At 42.2% G+C, this 21,289-nt stretch overlaps 1 protein-coding gene across 6 annotated transcripts in view; it reads left to right on the top strand.

Moving 5' to 3' along the window:
* LOC147111092 (ERC protein 2) overlaps window positions 1-21,289 on the top strand; it is an 885,067-nt gene that overhangs the window by 507,567 nt on the left and 356,211 nt on the right. For 5 of the 6 annotated variants that reach the window (XM_086001631.1, XM_086001634.1, XM_086001635.1 and 2 more), the window contains exons 10-12: window positions 14,589-14,729; window positions 15,289-15,429; window positions 20,626-20,661. In XM_086001631.1, coding sequence (XP_085857757.1) covers window positions 14,589-14,729; window positions 15,289-15,429; window positions 20,626-20,661 — 318 coding nt within the window. The remainder of the gene's footprint in view (window positions 1-14,588; window positions 14,730-15,288; window positions 15,430-20,625; window positions 20,662-21,289) is intronic. The other variant, XM_086001633.1, reaches the window with a different exon arrangement.

The raw sequence follows: 21,289 nt of genomic DNA on the forward strand, positions 1-21,289 counted from the left end.
TTTCCTTTGGTTGATGAATTGGTAACTTAAAGGCACAAATTTAAAATCGCCACCAAAAGACTGAAGGGAGAGGCTCGGAGATTTATTTTTTAGCAGCGGCTTGTTAGGATATGGACTCGCCTCATTTTGATCCATACTGGTTTTGAGCTGGCACCTCTAGTTCTTACATAAATCATTAGAGTGCATGCATCAGTGGGACTTTTCAATCAATGTGTATTACACAGTTTATTTTCAAAGTCTTGCTACTATTTCCTTAGCAGTGCCAGATTTAGTGACTGGAAGTTAGTTTGAAGGTGGTATTTTTTTTAATGTAGTCAATATTTTTCCTTCAGTGGAATGTTATTCTCATGGTGATTTAGTGTGTATTGGACTTGTACCCATTTCTTAAGCTGATTCTGTCTAGCATGTTAATGCGGGGTAACAGGTTACATATCATAAGGTTGTAAATTGTAGGAATTATGTTTCTAAATCTCTGGCTTTTTGTTTGACCTTTTTGGATTTAGGGAATCACAAATTGTGGACTTGAATTACCCACATGGTTATCACTGCTGTCCACCCCTCTCCATTTTCTTTGGTTGTTTTCATTTCCTTTCTTTTAGGGAAGCTGAGTTTCTCCACCTTTGCTTTGAGTTAAATTTGTTGTAAATTTTGCCAAATTGGGATGGAAATGAGCCGATTGCACTTTTGGCTGAAATCTGTGTACCCTGGTATCTATAATATGTCCCAAGTATTTTTGGGGGAAAAGGCAAAATTATGCTGAGGAAGCTTCAGGTTGTAAGGGTCAATAAATTAGCTTCATCTTTAGCTTAAGTTAGCTTTAGCAAAGAGCTTTTGCAAAGTAAAAGCAAACTCACATAGCTGATAAGCATTGAGACAAGCCTGATAATAAGCTACTCATTGGTTCAGTTCAGTTCCTGCTCCCGAGATATAGTGCAAGCAGATTGAACGTCTATGGAATTGGATTAATGTGCAAGTTAAATGTTGCCAATGCAAATAAGATGGATAAAAGAGCATACTGTTGCAATTACTGCCTCTGAAATATGGAGTAGAATGTAGTATCATACAATATTGGAGTCTTTTAGCATAGGCTGTTTAGATTACTTTTGACATCTGTCCTGTATCTAGCTAGAATTCAAATTAGTCTACTCTCTGGTGTTCCTGAAAATGTTTTCAAAGTCATTAACTATGTAAGATATTCATTTTACTTTGTTTTGGTTTTATCATTTATTTTTAGAGCGCCAATCTAAATGACCTATACCATTTATTATATAAAAAAATAATCTTTTAAACGCTATCTAAAATTGTAGATAAATAACAGACAATTAGTAACTGACTGAAAACTGTGATTGTCCTAAAATTGGGCCAGATGCTTAAAAAAAAAGGGAGGGTTTGTCATGAGCACATTCCAGAGAGCTTGGCAGCTGTAATGTTAGTTTTCTTTCAGAGATGCCAGCAGGGAGCTTAGCGAAAAGAAGCAGTAACTTGCATTTATATAGCACCTTTAACACAGAAAAACTTCCCAATGCACATCATAAAACTGTAAGGGGAAACAAAGTGCCTTGTAGTTGCCATGGCTGCTGCACCAAGACAGGGTAGTTATTCAAGGTGATAACTTTGATTGGCAGTTTAGCAAGCCAATCCTCAACACAGAGCTAAGTGGGGTGAGAACAGAAGTGAAAACGATCTTCCCTTGTTTCTAGAATGGTCAGTCTCCGGCAGGTTTGAGTCTGGAATAGACAGAGAGAGGCACGGGGAATCATGCTTTCTAAAGTTAGTGAACTTCAATTCAGCGATACTCATTTGTAAAGTGAAATAGGCACGTTTCAAAGGGCAAAGTTTGTATAATTTATTATTTTGATATTATGGGGAGCAATAGGAAATGGGTAAATCTTGCTATGAAAAGAGTATTTTGTTCATATATGACATGTAAACGAGAAAACTGGTTTATTTTACAATTGGCATCATCTCAACTAGAGTGCTTTTCAGTCAATCTTCCAAAAGATGGAAGATCACAGTACAGGAAACTTTGTGCTATCCGGCACCGACGGGACCGAGCTGTTGCCGTTCCCTCAAAACTGCCGGACACTCCAGCGCTAATGTTGAAAGATACAGAAGCTTTTGAGCTCCGTATCTGTCAACAAACCCTGTTGCTGCAACAGCTTCTAAACAGTCCAAGCGTCTCTGTAGCTCAGCAACAGCTTCAGCAGAGCTTGCAGAGCTTGACTGTTGAGGAAAAAAGCAACGAGAAGAAAAAAAACCTAACGAAAACGGCTCCTGATTTTTGCCGGTGGCTCGAGCATTCCGGACAGTTAGCCTCCGGATAATACAAAGTTTCCTGTATCCAGTACATATAAGGGGTCTTAGTATCATCATCCTTGTGAGACTCTATGATTTAACTAGATATTAGCTAATTAAGTACTTTCCAGATTGTAGGTGATGTGGGATATACTTACAGAAGAACTGGCTGGCGCTGGACTCGAGAATGACAGGTACAGATTTGAAATCTGTAACAATTGTTGACAGTGGTTGGATTCTGATTTGCACTGGTGGCACAATGGTGGTTTAAAACATTGAACTGAACAGAAGCAGTGACATTTAAAAGTGGCAACTATATGAAAAGAGGTAGATAAATTGAGCTATCTCGTTTAGCTGCAGAGGAAAACGACAAAGAATGGGCGGTCCAGTTAGAAATTCAGAAATTTGAGGCTGGGAAAGAGCAGGAGGAAGAACAATGCAGATGGGACGAAGATAACGACACTACCGAGGTCAGAAAGGAAAATCAGGATGAATGCAGGAAGAGAGGGAATGACACAAATTCGAGACCAAAGAAAATTGACTTGCTCTAGAACTGGCAGAGCAATGCTTATTGTTGGTAGATAAGGTTGTGGAACACTTAACTCATAATTTTGTGACATTGACTTCCAAATTTTAGAGAGGGAGATGATAGTCACAGTTTTATTCTGCTATTTAAATTCTTAGGGGGAGAAATTCAGTTGGTTGCGCCACCCGTTAGCGCCTTAAGAGGGCGATAAGCGGCTAGTGCCCGGGCGCGGCGAGACCTGCGCCTCTCGCGAAATTGAGCGGACATTTAGCGGCGGCGCTAAACCACAACGCCCGCTCAGCTGCGCGCGCAGATCCTGACGTCATTTCATGGTGCAACGCCCTTGGGGCGCTCCGAACCGGAAGTTCAGTGGCGCCCCCCTCCTTTCCGCCTGTCGCTCCCAGCGACTGGTTGACTGGAACGGTTCCCAGTCGCTGTGAGGCTGGGGGGGGGGGGGGGGTCGCTATTTAAAGGGAGCTCTTCCTGGCTTCTTTGTGGTAGCCATTTTTGGACCACTCCTTATGTGAGAGAGAGATTGATTTTGCAGAGAGACAAAGGGAGAGAGCTTTCTGCATTGAGTCAGCGCTCGCAGAGGTACTTTTGGCTTCTGATCAGAACTTTGTAGTTGGTTTGCTTTTTCACTGGCATGACCTTGAGTTGCCACATACTATGGGGGCTGCAATGGGTGGGAACGTTGGGCTTCTCCATTACATTGAGAGGGCTCAGAGACGCCGAGAGAGAGTGCCAATCATGGCCAGACGGAGGAGGGCCAACAGGTGTCGGCACACGAGACCTTACCGTCCCAGGGTTTTCCGCCAACAGTTCTCATACCTCAACATGTCTGAGGAGCAGTGTTTTCGGAGGCTGCGATTCAGCAGGGAGGTGGTCACTGAGCTCTGTCACCTGCTTCAGCAGATCTGCAGCCTCAACTGAGGAGCAGGACGTCTCTGTTGGTGGCAGTGAAGGTCACAGTGGCTCTCAACTTCTATGCCACCGGCTCCTTTCAATCCGCTACTGGGGACATTGCCAATATCTCCCAGTTCGCGGTGCATTGCTGCATCCGTCAAGTCACGAATGCCCTCTTTAAAAGGAGACGTCAGTACATTTCCTTCCCCATGACCCCGGACAAGCAGCAAGAGCGCGCAATGGGATTTGCAAGAATAGCGGGCTTCCCCATGGTCCAGGGCGCCATTGACTGCACACATGTGGCTTTGCGGGCGCCGCAAGAGAATGCCGAGGATTACCGCAACCGGAAGGGGTTCCATTCGTTGAACGTCCAGTTGGTCTGTGACCACAGACAGCTGATAGTCGCTGTCAATGTCCGCTTTCCAGGCAGCAGCCACAACGCCTTCATCCTGCGCCAGACTTCTGTGGCAGACCTTTGAGGCCCCAGCTCACCCAGGAGGCTGGCTAATCGGGGACAAGGGCTATCCTCTGTGCACCTGGCTGATGACCCCGCTCCGTTCGCCCAGCACCCCTGCTGAAGAACGATACAATGAGAGCCATCAAGCGACCAGGAACATCATTGAGCACACAATCGACGTGCTCGAGCAACGGTTCCGCTGTCTGGACCATTCCGGAGGAGCCCTTCAGTACTCACCTGAGCGAGTCTCCCACTTCGTTGTTGTGTGCTGCATGCTGCATAACCTGGCAATCCTCAGGACTCAGCCACTGCCACCAGACATTGGAGCACCAGCAGAGGAGGAGGAGTACCAAGACGGGAGGGAGGCACAAAGTGCAAGGGCCGTCCGTCAGCTGCTTATAGCAAGTCGGTTCTAGGCCCCCTCTGAGGGAATGGCTTCTGCCATTCAAAGAACATGAATGGAACCGTGCCGCAACCCCTAAGCCGGTCAAGGCAACAAATACTTCAAAGAGCAAACATGCACATTCTGAATAAAGACACTTCTTTATTTAACAAACTGTTTGCCCTTCCCGCATGACAAAGTAATAGAAACCCCAAAAAATCCAGTCGGTCACATAACTGGCTCTCACAACCTGGAGACAATGAACAAAACAGTAACCAAAAAATGACCACGATCCTCAGCCTTCAATAAAACATTTAACAGCATTTTGCCACCTCCTACTTTTTGCCCTTTGAGTGTGATCTGCTTCGCTTGCGAGATTCGCCCCTTCCGACCCTGCAGCTCCTCCGCAATGGGACCCCAGTGGCTGCAGCAAGGCTGGGGGGAGGCTGCTGAGTGTCAGAAACTTACACTGCAGATGCCCTTGAGGGACGGCCTGGACCAGCTCTGGGCCTGGAGGGCCCGGCTGCTGACTGCTCCAACTCTGCATGGGCGGCAGCAGTCTGTCCTACAGGTGGTGGCAGCTGCAGTGGAGAAGTGACCGTGTTGGCAGCAGGAATGCTGTCATCCTGACAGAGGACAGCAACTCCCTGTTCGGATGACACACTGGCACTCCCATGGGGCAGCACTGCAGCATACGGAGCAATCTGCTGAAGCACAGACTGCTGGCCTGCTGCGGCGCGGCGAGGGCCCCGGCGATTCCTGCCCGATCCAGCGAGGGTGGCAGCAGTCAGTGCTCGTGTGGCCTCAATCTGCGTCTGCATGAGACCAGCCACTGACTGCATTGCAGCACTAAGCACTTGCGTGGCAGCCGCCTGTGCTGCGCCGAAGTCCTGGAGACTCCTTGCCTGTGCTGCGCCGAAGTCTTGGACACTCCTTGCCAGTGACTCAATGGATTCGGGCATCCTTGCCACTGCAGCCATGAGCTCAGTGTGCCTGTGCTCCGCCTAGGCGCTCATTTCAGCGAGGAGCCGCACCTCTTCTGCGCTCACTGTAGCAGGACTCGAGGCCAGACTATCCCTCTGGGGAGAAGGCCGCCGAGCTTCCCTACCTCCCCCCGCCCCCCCCCCCCCCCCGCCGCGTTGCTGCAGCCCGCTGGGCCCCGGAGCTTCACCCTCCTCAGACACTTCCCCCCCCCCCCCTGCTCCCCTCCAGGGAAGACGTGTGCCCATTATGGCTATGGGCTGCCTCGGCTGAGGGTGGCACTGATGGTCCGGCTTCCTCCTCGTCGTCGCCTTCAGAGTCACTCACAGTGGCAGCTTGAGGGCCCGCCTCCTCACCTGGCGAATCAGCATCTGAAAGCAGGGAGGTACAAGAGTGGCTTTAGCGTGAGGACAGGGTAGCAGCGAGGGACGCATGAGTGCTGCAATGTACTGTATTGGTTCGATAGTGGCAAAGGATGCTGGTGTGAGGCACAAGTGGAAGGAGAAAGGTCAAAAAGGTGATGACCTTACCATTGCTGTCCAGAACGGGGTCAGCATCTCCAGTGGCGATGGGGCCAATCATCCGGCCTGCCATAATCCGCTGGACTCGCTGCTCCAGATCGGTGAGGGCTTGAAGGTGAGGCCGGCCTCCCCCGGTCCGTTGCTGCTGCCTCCTGTTATGGGCCAGCTTGCCCTGCAAGAGAGAGGACGGGCCCTGAGTACAGTGTGAAGCCCTGATCTTGGCTGCACTGCCTCCCATGGTCGATTAGCCCTTACAGTGTGAAGCCCTGATCTTGGCTGCACTGCCTCCCATGGTGGAATAGCCCTTACAGTGTGAAGCCCTGATCTTGGCTGCACTGCCTCCCATGGTCGATTAGCCCTTACAGTGTGAAGCCCTGATCTTGGCTGCACTTCCTCCCATGGTGGAATAGCCCTTACAGTGTGAAGCCCTGATCTTGGCTGCACTGCCTCCCATGGTCGATTAGCCCTTAGTGTGAAGCCCTGATATTGGCTGCACTGCCTCCCATGGTAAAATAGCCCTTACAGTGTGAAGCCCTGATCTTGGCTGCACTGCCTCCCATGGTCGATTAGCCCTTAGTGTGAAGCCCTGATATTGGCTGCACTGCCTCCCATGGTAAAATAGCCCTTACAGTGTGAAGCCCTGATCTTGGCTGCACTGCCTCCCATGGTCGTTTAGCCCTTACAGTGTGAAGCCCTGATCTTGGCTGCACTGCCTCCCATGGTCGATTAGCCCTTAGTGTGAAGCCCTGATCTTGGCTGCACTGCCTCCCATGGTCGTTTAGCCCTTACAGTGTGTAAAGTGCTTCATGTGCGTGAGAGTTTCATGAAAGGCCCATAGGTGTTTGATGAGGGCTCGACATTGGGGCTTTCAGGACCCTTTGGCCATAAAGTGAGGTCGACGTGCAGGGATGAAGAGGATTCTGAAAAGGGTACTCACCCTGACGACCCGAGTGAGGTCATTGAACTTCTTCCTGCATTGCACAGGGGTCCTAGGCACCATGCTGCTGGAGGTCACTCGGTGAGACACCTCCCTCCAAGCTTTGCGATAGTCGTTGGGCAGCGTCCTCCTGCCACTGTCCGGGAACAGGATAGATCGCCTGCGCTCCACCGCGCCAACCAGAACCTGCAAGGCCCCCCTCGCTGAACCGCTGTGCTCACTCCCTGGCCCTCTCCATGGTCCTAGGTGTTAGAATGTGGCAGCAGGTCTGTCCAGGCCGAGAATCAGGGCTCCGATGCGCAGGGTGTGGCTGCATTCCAAGATCGAACCTCCCCTTTTTAAGAGCTGACCGGCGCCAGCGTGTCTGCGTGCAATCGCTAACTGGCTGCACCTGCGCTGCGCCCGCCCTCGGTGGTAGCACCTCGCTTCTCCGGCTTAGCGCCTTAAGACAGTCGTGCAGCGCCTGTTCTGGCGCTCCAAGCACCTCTTGGGGCGAAGCAGGTCAATTTACCAGTAGGTGGCGATAATTTGCACCGGGTGCAAAATTTCGCGCCCAGTCGATACTTAAGCCCCAAACGGGACGATACTGAATTTCTCCCCCTTAGTCTTTTACCACAAGGTGGGACAGAAACATATGGTTAGTTGTCTAATGTCACTAGGCAGTAAAATACTCATAATGTTTTCTTGTATTGATCTAGTGAACAGCATGAACTATTATGTTGCCATATGTGCTTTTTATGCTTATGATTAATGCCTGAAGCTTGCAAGCAAAAGTTTTAAGAAATTAGGGAAGAATCTGAGTCTTGGTTGTTGAATTAGAAGACAAACTTAAAAAGACTACACAGGTGTTTGTCACCTAATGGTGAGTTACAGATCTTTGGAAATAGTTCCAGACAATTTATGAATATGGTTACTTGATCAACAATGTAAAACTCTTGCTGCTAAACAAATGTCTTGCTTGTTTTATTGCCTCAAGCACACCAGTGTACCCAGCGCGGGGTGAGAGATCAAATGTTCCATGGACGAACCCCTCATCAACCACCTCTTCAGCCCGTATAGAGTTAGTTTAGACTGGGGCAACTTAACAGAGCTCAGAAGGCAGAGGACAATGCAATTGGTCAAGAGTTTGGTCATGGAGTAATACTACTGTGATGAAAGCCAATTCCATGAATATCCTGACAGTGAAAATCTCATCCTCTTGGTGTATGTATTTTTCCACTGGCAATAGTTTTTGATTCTTATGAAGTATTCTAATGTTCAACGTTAAGTGTTCCCATATTGGGATGATTGCGTTTTGTAATTTTCATTTTTATTTTTCTCCTGTTCTTACCCAAACTACAACCTTAGAGGACACTCGACCTCGCATTATATATATAACTTGTGACAGTTGAAAAAATTCCAGGAAAAAATGGTATCACAACGGCAACAATGTGCTACTCAAGAGAATGCAACCATTTTATAAAGCAACCAAATGCCCAGGTTAAAGTGATATTTAGCTACTTTAAAAAGTCAAGTTTGGGGATTTTTGATTCTGCTGGCCATCATTGAGTATGCCTTATCTATTTATATTTTGTGCCTCCGAGTGTCCTAATAGCTCTGGAATTGGTTTTGGTGGAATGTTTGGGGTAACTAACAGCGTTCGCCGTTATTACCTCATTGAAATTGACCGCAACTTCAGGATGTAGCACATGGGCATCTAAATGCAGAAATCCTGAAGTTGCAGTCAGTCATTCACTGCTCCGATGCTGGCTGCTCTGTGACCCCTCCCCCCCCCCCCCCCCCCCCACCACCGCAATAGCCGACAGTCAGTGAATTCGTCGAAACTGATGAAAAATTGGGCTTTCTGCAGTAATATCACTGTTAAATACCCCATTAAATGTTAGGCCTTGTTGGATTAAGTATAACTGAGATTTTAACAGCGTATTGACTGCTAAACAAATGATATGACCCTGAAAAACTAATTTTCATTTTGTGGAGATGTCAAATTTCACCATTATGATAAAAATTACAATTTTTAAGAAACTTAAAAAAAATATATATATATTTTTTAAGTTTGTTCATGATATTTCAGGTCCTACCTTATCCCCATGTAAGAACCCCAATGTTTGTTTTGCTCTCTAACATTTTTTTAAAGTCCAGATAAAAGCAGCATCCTGGAACCCTGTCTGTGAGAATTCTGTAATGTGATTGGTTGCTTAGACAGCTTGTTGACATCACAACAAATCGCACTAGAGAATTCCCACTATAGCGCGCTGAAATCAATTACGCGTCAAAAAAGGCAAACTTCTCGTCAGAGATCGCGAGAACTCAGGGCAGCTTTCTTTGGAGCCAGCGGCGAACGCCTTTGCTTTGCTGCTGACCGCAAATTCCGGGCCATCATATTGGTTTTTGTTTCGGGGCTGAGTGGGATTTAGTTGCTTTTGTAATTTGATTGTTATTTCCGATATACAGGAAACTTTGTGCTATCCGGCACCGACGGGACCGAGCTGTTGCCGTTCCCTCAAAACTGCCAGACACACCAGCGTTAATGTTGAAGCATACGGAGCTTTTCATCTCCGTATCTGACAACAAACACTGTTGCTTAGCAACAGCTTCTAAACAGTCGGCCGGTACCTTGGAAGCGTCTCTCTGAAGCTGTTGCTAAGCTACAGAGACTTTGCAGAGCCTGACTGTTGGGAAAAAAAGCCACGAGAAGAAAAAAAGCCACGAGAAGAAAAAAAACCTAACAAAACAGCTCCTGATTTTTGCCGGTGGCTCGAGCTTGCCAGACATTTAGCCTCCGGATAACACAAAGTTTCCTGTATTGCGATTTGTATCATTGCCTTTTCATTGGAGTGGTGATACTAACAGTCCAGTAGACTAACAGTGCACCATCTTATTCATCCTAGGATGTTTGTGGTTTATTTTGCATATGTTCAATGTTGCAATATTCCTGACCTGTATTTCTGTGACATTTTCTGGCATCTCCAGGAACTGTACTTGTTTATGTTTTGGTCTGTTTGGTGGAATACTAGAAGTATTTATCTTCAGCTTCAGTGCATTTTGTTATATCTCCCCCCATTTCATTTGATATTGTCCTGCCAAAGCAAAGTGTTTCATAGGTGTAAGCCAGAGACCATTGAAAGATGTAAAGGCCACATTTCTTTTTGCTGGTCAAGTTAGTCAACGATGTCTTATGACAGTTCATCAGCAGCTTTTCACTCTTTCAGATTACAAGATGCTTTTGTTTTGCTTGTAATTTAAGAAAATACAGCCTTGTCCAGAGTATAAATAACCCTGCAGTGCAGACATTCACCTTGCCGCATCCATTGTTGATTTACTGCGCAGTTCTGGTAACCACTGAGCCTTCTGCAGCACGACTTCACAGCATTGGCTCTGTGTTAGAGAAAGACCACAGGCCAAAAGTCCATAAAATGCAAGTTATATTCGAACAGCTTGAAACACTCGTGCATTAGAAGAAGAATATTGCAAAGGAAGTTGTTAAATATGATCTTTATTCATAAAGGAGATCTTTATATCTCTTTCTCAACTTCAAGTTGTAGAATCCCCTTTACAAGTGAAATAAATAATATATTTTAAAGTATCTTGTGCCGTATTCTGTATATCACGCTGAGTACACATGTTTGTTTTATAAATGAATGTTAAAAAGTTGGCAGGTACTAATGTAGCATCATTACTGATGGCATTGTTGTATTGCACCAATAGTAACATAAAATAAATAACCAACAGTTGCAACTGGTCTATTCTCAGCTCCTGTCTGTTGTAGTACTATTGCTAGTTGAATTCCAGGTATTTTTATCTTTGCTTTTGGAGCAATGTGGCCCAGCCAGTAATACTGTGCTATAAGCATGACATTTTCTAAGTGCTACATTCACCCCATCAAATCCAGAAGTATCAAAAGCCTAGATTTTCTAATCGGTCTGATTAACATAAATAGGTTACCACTGATAAAGTAATTTTGAATTAAAAAAATTGAGGCTGCAGTTAGTACAGCGTTATACAATACAACATGAAAGAAAAATTCTGCACTCAGCAGAACTGAGACACCAAATTTCAATCTTCTGAAACTCCCATGTTACATGATGTAAATCGACTAGTGTTTTTGGTTCAATTTATCACAGTTAAATGATTGTTCAACTCATCCTACCTGACTCCTGGCACTCTCACCTTTCCTTTCTCACTTGGACCAATCAGTTCCTATCAACAAACAATTGTCTTAATGCTTTTCTTTCAGAAACAGAATTACATGAACAGTGAGATTACTGGGCTTCCCTGATAGTTTAGTTGCTTAAGGCAGTAAATCGACTTTTTTTTAATGTTCCTGGGATATGGGCATCACTGGCAAGGCCAGCATTTATTGCCCATCCCTAATTGCCCTTGAGAAGGTGGTGGTGAGCCTCCATCTTAAACCGCTGCTGTCCGTGTGGTGAAGGTACTCCCGCTGTGCTGTTAGGTAGGGAGTTCCAGGGTTTTGACCCAGTGACGATGAAGGAACGGTGATATATTTCCAAGTCAGGATGGTGTGTAACTTGGAGGGGAACTTGCAGGTGATGGTGTTCCCGTGTGCCTGCTGCCCTTGTCCTTCTAGGTAGTTGAGGTTGTGGGTTTGGGAGGTGTTGCCAAAGAAGCCTTGGTGAGTTGCTGCAGTGCATCTTGTAGATGGTACACACTGCAGACACGGTGCACCGGTGGTGCAGGGAGTGAATGTTTAAGGTGATGGATGGGGTGCCAATTAAGCGGGCTGCTTTGCCCTGGATGGTGTCAAGCTTCTTGAGTGTTGTTGAAGCTGCACTCATCCAAGCAAGTGGAGAGTATCCCATCACACTCCTGACTTGTGCCTTGTAGATGGTGGAAAGGCTTTGGGGAGTCAGGAGGTGAGACACTAGCTGCAGAATACCCAGCCTCTGACCTGCTCTTGTAGTATTTATGTGGCTGGTCCAGTTAAGTTTCTGGTCAATGGTGACCCCCAGGATGCTGATGGTGGGTGATTTGGCGATGGTAATGCCGTTGAATGTCAAGGGGCGGTGGTTAGACTCTCGCTTGTTGGAGATAGTCATTGCCTGGCACTTTTGTGGCGTGAATGTTACCTGCCACTTATCAGCCCAAGCCTGAATGTCATCCAGGTCTTGTTGCAAATGGAACTGAACACTGTGCAGTCATCAGCAAACATTCCCACTTCTGACCTTATGATGGAGGGAAGGTCATTGATGAAGCAGCTGAAGATGGTTGGGCCTAGGACACAACCATCTTCCTTTGTGCTAGGTATGACTCCAGCCACTGGAGAGTTTTCCCCCTGATTCCCATTGACTTCAATTTTACTAGGGCTCCTTGATGCCACACTCAGTCAAATTCTGTCTTGATGTCAAGGGTAGTCACTCTCACCTCACCTCTGGAATTCAGCTCATTCTTTCCATGTTTGGACCAAGGCTGTAATGAGGTCTGGAGCCAAATGGTCCTGGCAGAACCCAAACTGAGCATCGGTGAGCAGGTTATTGGTGAGCAAATGCTGCTTGATAGCACTATCGACGACACCTTCCATCACTTTGCTGATGATTGAGAATAGGCTGAAGGGGTGGTAATTGGCCGGAATGGATTTGTCCTGCTTTTTGTGGACAGGACATACCTGGGCAGTTTTCCACAGATTCAGGAAGCTAAATGGTAACTTCAAGAAGTCACTTTACAGGCTTTCAGTACTGAATTCCCTGGTGCTTGTGTTGCAGGATACAATTTATGGTGCTAAGCATTTTTCAACCAGTTAATGGCATCCCCATTGCATAAGCTCCTACAGGATGCCTTGATAAGCTGGATGAGAAATATATCTTGTCAGCTCATCTGATGACTCTCTACTCCACAAGACTAAACTGGTGTCAATCTTTTTGGTATCAAACTGGCTGCGCAATAAAACCAAGATGGAATCTGGGCAGAGTCCTCTGTTCTGTCCTTGACTCTGGATTATAAGGATGGTGCTTGTTGTGGGTTTATTGCAACTTTTTCCATGTTGGTTCATGTTGGTGCTTGTATGTAGGCTTCATTTTATTCTTGCTGGACCAAGGGTGAGTTGAGCACCTTGCTATGCTTTACTGTCAAAATTTTCCAGGATTACTAATCAACAGGATTCTGCTCATAGTATATTGTGCACCTCTGCAATGCAACCTTTATTCATATACAGTACAGACAGTATTTTAAGAAGTGACTGGCTAATTATTTACTTCACTTTTGACCCAGTAATACTTTTTAAGACTGGAGGGTCTGCCTGCACCAACTTTTCCAGAACTACTACTCCAGGCCAGGAATCAAAGATGTTCAGTTCAGATTGCAAAGGGAGAGGAATAAGCATCTCTAGTTGCCAAATATATCTGCAAATCACATAATCAGGGTGGTGGGGGGGTACCATGCATACATCCCAATTCACTTTGGAGAAGGATCTTCTTGTTTCCATCGGAATCTACAACCGGAATAACTGAAGCTTTACAGCTTCTTTGGGTACATGCATGTCTCAAGCATTTTGGGAAGTCCAGGCCACATTATGTGGGGAGTGAGTAAGGCAGTTCTTCAGAGCTCAGTTGACTGTAGCTTTGTCAGAAATGAAGGACACTTAATACCCAGTCACTTGCAAAGTTTATTTCCCCCTTTAACCAAGTATCTTGGTATAGCAAATCTAGCATAGACAGATCTAAGTTGACCAGTCCTGGCGAAAGCACAAGGAGTAACGGAGCTTGCCAAGAAGCAAGCTTGCCTCCGGGATCAAGCCCCATCTGTGCTGCCTCTTTAAACATTCAAGGCCCCTGGAGGCTCAAAACCAACTGCCTGATTACATTTTTTTACAACATAAATTTTTGTGGTTTCGTTGTAGAAGCTGTGGCCTATAGTAGAACCTTGTTATAATAAACTCTGTTATTGCAAACTTTGTTTCCCCCCCCATGGTTCTGCTTAAAGCTCCATTACAGTCAAGAGAGGACTTCAAACCTCAATTACATGAATCCATGATTAGAACTGATATTTTCCTGGTCCCCACAAGTTTATAATGGTGAGATTCAATTGTTTCTTAATGAGGTGTTTTGCTAATGGCTATTATTATTATATTGCTCTAAGTTAGCAATTGTTGGCTCCAATTTCTGGCTCAATTGTTGAAAGAAAAATGGGTCACTTTGAAAGGATGCAATTTTTACTGTGACTAAAATAATCTGGATATCAAACGTGTATATATTAAATCTAACCGGAATGTTTTTCAAGTGCTTTCACAAAACTAGACAAATATCTTATGAAAATATATTAACTGAAAATTGTATCTGTACTTCATAAAATGCAGTTTATTATTCAGATTTTATTTTATAACTTGAGATAGCATATAAATGTTTGTACCACTCAAAACAACGTTTTATGAAGTAGTTATTACAGTGTGTTATAAATTATGGAAACTATCAAATATCTGTTGTAGCATTTTAAAGCATTCATAAATACTGATGATAAACTTTTGTATTACAGCAAATAAAAACAGACCTTTCACACATACGCAGCGATTGCAAATTTGAATTGTAAATGACTTTAGTTTTAATTGTCGGGCTCATTTTTGTCACTTATAGGAAAGAATTATAGAACGTCTCAAGGAGCAACGTGAAAGAGACGATCGTGAAAGGCTGGAAGAGGTTGAGTCATATAAAAAAGAAAATAAGGATCTTAAAGAGAAGATTAACAATTTACAAGCAGAACTAGCAGAAAAAGAGGTTAGTTAGTAATGTGAGATTACATTTTGTATTGCAAGTGTCATCACAATAGTCCTTTCACTATAGGTAGGCCCAGTAATCAAACTTAAAAATGCTTTACATTTAGCACATGCCATATGAATTTCTACTGTGTTTGAACAAAATTCTAGAAGGGTAAATATTGATAAATTTTAACTGTTTAGCATAATTTAGTTACAATCCACCTCAACCTGATCAGGCTTTCCAAACTACTTTACAAGGGTAAATTCAGCGATTTCCCTCACTCAGTTGAGAGCTACACTCAAAGGCAGTGCAGCTCAGAGAATCAGAGCTACAATGCTGTAGCCTGCTCTCTCACTCTCACTCCCTTCAAATGCAACTTCACCACTGGGAGTGTTGAGCTTTACCCTATGGAGTTCACTACAAAGCAATTTATTACTATTAATTTAAAAGACAAATGATATAAATATATACACAGAATTGAACACGATTAAAGAATATACTTGAAATTTTATTTTTAGATTGTAACCTACCAAACATGATCTGTTACTTTCAATGATAATTGTTTGTTTTCTTTCAGTCTAGTTTGATTGACTTGAAGGAACATGCATCCTCTTTGGCTTCAACAGGCTTAAAGAAAGATTCCAAATTAAAAACTCTAGAAATAGCCATAGAGCAAAAAAAGGAAGAATGTAGTAAGTTGGAAGCACAATTAAAGAAGGTAAGTGTTAAGTTTGGAAAAAAAATGTTTCTCCTGGTTAATATTTGGAAAGAGTGGTGTTAATCTGAAATTTGTTTATGAATTAATCTTGGTTCAATGAAGGATTCCTGCTAGGATTTCAAAAAATAAGACCTAGACATTGAATCAGTCTGGGTCACATGTTTAAAGACCTTGAATTTCCTTTCCCCAAAATTACATCACGTTAACCAAATATTTAGATTGTCCTTGCTTTTAGCGTACTTTTAACTGTCTACATATTCACTTGTACTTTTGTTTGACTCTGATAAAAGTGGAATATATGTACTTTTCTATGTAAAATACCTTTCAATTTGGGCTCCTTGCAACTTTCTCAGCTTTGCTCAGGGGAGCTCTTCCTCGGGTTTCTCATGCTCGTTTTGCAGGTGGGAAGGGGCTTTTCCTATGATTTGCAATATATAAGTCAAGAGATTTGAGTTGCTCGTCATTTTATGACTAATTATCCAAGATTGTTTCTTTGTATTTTGTTTTGAGTATATTTATTAAGAATGTCAAAACGGAATGGAAGTGGAAAAATCATTTCGATAAATTAATGTGCAGCAACATTACAATAATTAATGCAGGCAGAAACTTAAATTTTCAAGTGATCTCCACATGGTGCATACTTAGTTGTATCATGAGACCTGAATTACTGATTAGACAGGAGATAGGATTTCTAAAATTCATCTAGAGATCGACCTGTAATCTTGTCGATTACCTCTTAGAAATATGAGTTTATGGGATACAATTACAAAATGTTTGTAAATTGGGACTAAACCTAATGAATGTAGTTTTATTGAAAGGTTGCAATTATAATTTTGGAAATTGTACAGCACCATTTTAAATAAAGGAAGGATTATTACAGACATTGATAAATGTTCCAAATAACCCAACCTGAAAAGAATCCTTGAAATTAGGATGTTTGATCTGTTTGACAAAAAATATTTCTCAGATTTTTCCCTAATTGACACATTACACTGTTTCTCTTGCAGTTTGTTTTAAAATAATGTATTTGCCTTTTTTTTTTACTGTGGATGATCCTGTTAAGCTATTAGGTCATCCAAGATGCCCCTCGAGCTAACTTTCTGATGTAGCCCTTAGAATCTCAGGAAGAGGCACTCGCAATTGGAGTCGACTTCCGGAAAACAGTTGATAATAGAGTTTCTTTACAGTCATGGTTTCATATTATACCTGGTTCTTTTTTTTCCCCAACCCCTGATCTAACCAGATTCCTCAGTGTGAGAATATTATTCTCTTTCGGATGAGACGTTAAACCGAGGCCCCGTCTGCTCTCTCAGGTGGACGTAAAAGATCCCAAGTCACTGTTTCGAAGAAGAGCAGCGGAGTTATCCCTGGTGTCCTGGCCAATATTTCTCCCTCAATCAACATCACTAAAGACAGATTATCTGGTCATTATCACACTGCTGTTTGTGGGAGCTTGCCGTGCGCAAATTTGCTGCCGCGTTTCCCACATTACAACAGTGACTACACTTCAAAAAGTACTTCATTGGCTGTAAAGCGCTTTGAGACGTCCGGTGGTCGTGAAAGGCGCTATATAAATGCAAGTCTCTCTTTCTGTCTTTCTTTCTCTGTGGTACAGCACTTCTGGATGCAAAGCAGTGATTTTGTAGTTCTGTTTGGTCATTAGTTGATATTCAAATGCCTTAAATACCTTTCATTCTCCTCTGCTATGTTGTAGCATATAGAAATGTCTTTTTCACTGCAAAAAAAAGGCCTTCTCTTGACCAGTCTCTGCAGAACAGTGGAAGATCTCGTCATGAGTCTTGTCACTCAGTATAGTGAGGATAGTGTCTTATCAAAGGGGAATCAAGACAACCTGGGGGAGGAGAGCATTAAAAACTTAATTTTGTTTAGTTCTGATCTCTCAAATGTCTAACCTAATCCCAGCATTAAAAAAAATTGCCTTTTCCTTGTTGAAAGAAGGGATTTCCCCCGTGTCAGGTGATTCTGTGGATTTACAAGAGATAAACGGGATCTTTGACATGTTGGGGGTGAGATTCTACTTTTGACAAAAAATGGCAAAATACTGTTTTTTCTGCCGTAATTAGCAAAGTTGCATTCTCAGAAATCACACATTCTGAAGCTGCACATTCCTGCAATTTCTTTAGCAGGACATTAATTGCAGAGAGCACCACGCATTCTCTCATTGTTCATTAAAAGAGGAATTTCAGACCATACAATTTTGTTTCAAGTAAACATCGCAAAGATCCACAATGCTTCACAATTTCTTGCTTGCTGGAATCCAAACTGATTGTTATCAAAACAGGCAAAGTACAAAGAGAGTTTGTAAAGCAACCACCGAAACATGTGAATTTTCACGTAAACACTTGGCAAACGCTCATTACCAAATGAAGACAAATAACAAATGCAAGCAAACTGTTTCCAATCTGCTCTAAAAGAAACTTTGGAAAGCTGAATACCATTTACCTATAGTATATGAATCACTGCTGCTGATTTTCAGTGAAGTGATAATTATCTTAGAAATGTAAAATAATGTGATGATAAGCATTCCATTGGCCCTGTGATTTTTTTTGCTGGCTCCCTTTGTGATGTAACTTAGTTTATTTTGGCTGAAAGTCATGTAGACGGAATCCAAATGTCTGCTGTTTGATGTTTTAATATTGTTGGTTTTCTGCTCAGTAACGAGCATTTTTAAAGAAAATCCTCATTTAAATGACCAATCCATTTTATATTAAATGTAATTAAAAATTCTTGAACTTGTCCAATAGGATAAGTCTACATTAACAATGTAAAAATACATGAATACAATAAAATACAAAAATACATTAACCTGGATGAGAAACTTATTTAAATAACTTGGTAGTTACTTTCTTGGTGCTGAAAATATTAGCTTTCAGAAAGTCCTTTTTCGTATACCAAGTGGGTTTGGTAGTAATTCATTATTAAATGTCACTTTTTCTTTGAAACAAATCATGTGGAGCATATAGGGCCTGCTTAATTTTTTCAATAGTTTTAATAGACCTGTCACCACATAATTCATATGGCATTCATTTTTCTCCCTCCCCTCCCCCCCCCCCCCCCCCCCCCCAAAGAACAAAGGTGGGGAAGGTTAGAAAATGTCTGAGCAATTTATGTAATCATTAGTTAGACTGTCATTAAAATAGTTTTGCACCTTTTCATTTAATAAAACTGAAATTTAAAGTTCTCCCTGCACTGTATTGTATAGCATTGATTTCAAAAGTTCCACGTATACCAATGTTTTGGGAAAAATCAACTTTCCTTAATGCAACAAAACGCGAATGTCTTCATTAACCATTTTCACTCTTACATCTTCTTAACAGAATTTGGAAACAATAACATTTGTTTAAAAAACAAGTATTATAAACAAATGATCAGTATGAGCATATAAATTTTGAAATCTTTGGAGGCTGGATCTGGTCTGTACTGCTTTTTATACTGTACACAGTATGTTTAAATTTATATCTATATTTTGTCAGCACAGTTAAAGCTATAATAAGTTTGATATTTCATATTTAAAAAAATTATATGCCATAACCAGACGTAATAGTTTATTGCTTAAAGGTATTGCTTTCATTTGCTTTTTTTTAGCTGTGGAAGGAAATTACACTCTGTATCCAAATCTTAACACCCCATCTCTTACAGCACACTTTTGGGGCTGCTATTATGTCACAGACTTTCCGTATGCCGAGCCTCTAAGTGTACCATGGTAGTACCAATACTGCAATGACCTTTGTGAAAATGCATCCAACAGTTGAATTCACAGCAGTTTATCCTTTTCATGGTACAATGCCATGTATACCGGCTGAACACTTGTAAAATTTATAGAAAAAGCAACTCTGAATCAGAAAGTAATAGAATTAACAGTACATCATAAATCACAGTCCCATGCCTGTGTTTTCAGGGTGCATGCACTGAGCTCGTATCCATTTCCTCATCTCCCACCCTGGTGTGAATGGCAGTATAGCTTAGAGCTCTGCACGCGCACTGATTCATAAACAGAAGCAGTGCTATAATAATGAGGGTGTAACTGTTCAACATATTTTTTTAAGGTGCAAATACCAATGGAATGTATTTACAAATTTGTTTTCATCAAAACTTTCAAATTGTGTATTACAGCTCATTTTGTGAAAAAGTTGTAACCTATATTGATACAATTCTGTTACAAATACCATTGCCAATGAAAATGTAACAAAAGGTTTGAACATGAAATTGATTTTAATTGTACAATCAATCACAAGTGTGATATTTTACCATCAAATCGGTGGTCCTGTTTGTTACAATCCTGGCATTTCCTGTTTGTTACAATCCTGGCATTTCCTTTTCTGGTCAAAAGTGCCACTGAATTTTCACTAAATTAATTTCATTGCAGCAGGAAATTTTGATGTCAATTATTAAAAATCCTCGAGTTTTTTTTATTCATGTAATGTACAATTTGTTCTGAAAGCCCCTACATGGTACAATCCCGTTGTTTTATGGGGTTGACTGTCATTAAATAAATGGACCTTTCTGTTACAAAAGCTGTCCTTTTGGCTTTCAGGGACCTTTAAAATGTAGAATTAAATATCAGAATTGAATGAATGTATACTCATAATAATAATAAATAAGTACTTATAGGAAATAGTGCATTAATGACGAATTCCAAAGTTAGCCGGGTTAAAGTCAGCGAACAGCTATTGTTTGTCTTGCCAAGATTGCACTTCCTTTGAAATCTGTTAAATAAATTGTGTTTGCATTAAAAAGAATAAGACGTTAAATTTAATAACCTGATTTAATCAAGCTTATCTTCACAACCAACTTTGAAGACTTCTGATTAATTATAGCCTTAATAAACTAACAGTGCTTTCAGTGATTCATCACTTGAGCAGAACACTTAAATGTATCATCAGTGGTGGGACGCTTGCTTTATTTCATGGACTATTTAACTTGGGGAGGAAAAAAAAGGAAAGTAACACAAACCTAAAAATTCTTACTCTAGCTATTCTTTTTATGAGCCAAAAACAACATTTATGTTTCCTTAGTGCCTCTCACTTGCACTGTGGAATGTTTGGAAACTTAAATTTCTACTTTTAAGAGACGTTGTGCTGTGTAAATTCATTGGATTTGTTGAGCTAATGCTGTTTTCCTGAATCTTTCCTTCTTCCTGTCTGTGCTTCATTCCTTCCCAACTTTGCAATGTAGCAAGCTGAGCAGTTGTTCAATCAGATGTACACACCAGTAAGTGGTTCTAAAATGCCCTCTGTAACATATGAAAGCATGAGGACCCATTGACCTAACATTGTGCTTATACCTAAGTGCAGCTCTGCAAACATTTCAGACGATCGCAATTTTCAGTCATGCTGGAATAAGTAAGCTATGTAGACTTCAAGGTCTTGGTTGCTTATGGTTAAATGGTAACTAATTTGAAACTGACCTAGTGAAACCACGGTATTGTTTCTTGTGATACTACCTTTAAGTCTACAGAACCTTGGCAGACTGACAGTTTATGCACAGACCAAATTTAGTTATATTTTGGCATGCCCTAATATTTTCAACTTGTTAGGATGCGATAATTGACAAATTGGTAACACTGGCATATTTTATAGCAAAGGTTTACACTCAAAATTCTTGTCATGAAATCCTTGATTGTCATGAAGAACCATAATGGGGAACACAGACACCTTTTGTTCTGTGCCTAGACTGTTGTCAGACATAGGAATTCATTGCAGAACTGGGAGCACTTAGAGGGTTAACTTTTTTATAATCAAATTAAATTTGTTCAAGTTTGCATGTTTCAGTTACTTTGTTACTTAAATTCCTGTTTTTTCTGCAATTGAATGATTGATTTTCACTAAACTATTCAGAA

The sequence above is a fragment of the Somniosus microcephalus genome, chromosome 11 (assembly GCF_052327205.1).
Source record: "Somniosus microcephalus isolate GS21.2 chromosome 11, FLI_Smic_1.0, whole genome shotgun sequence".
Taxonomy (NCBI): domain Eukaryota; kingdom Metazoa; phylum Chordata; class Chondrichthyes; order Squaliformes; family Somniosidae; genus Somniosus; species Somniosus microcephalus.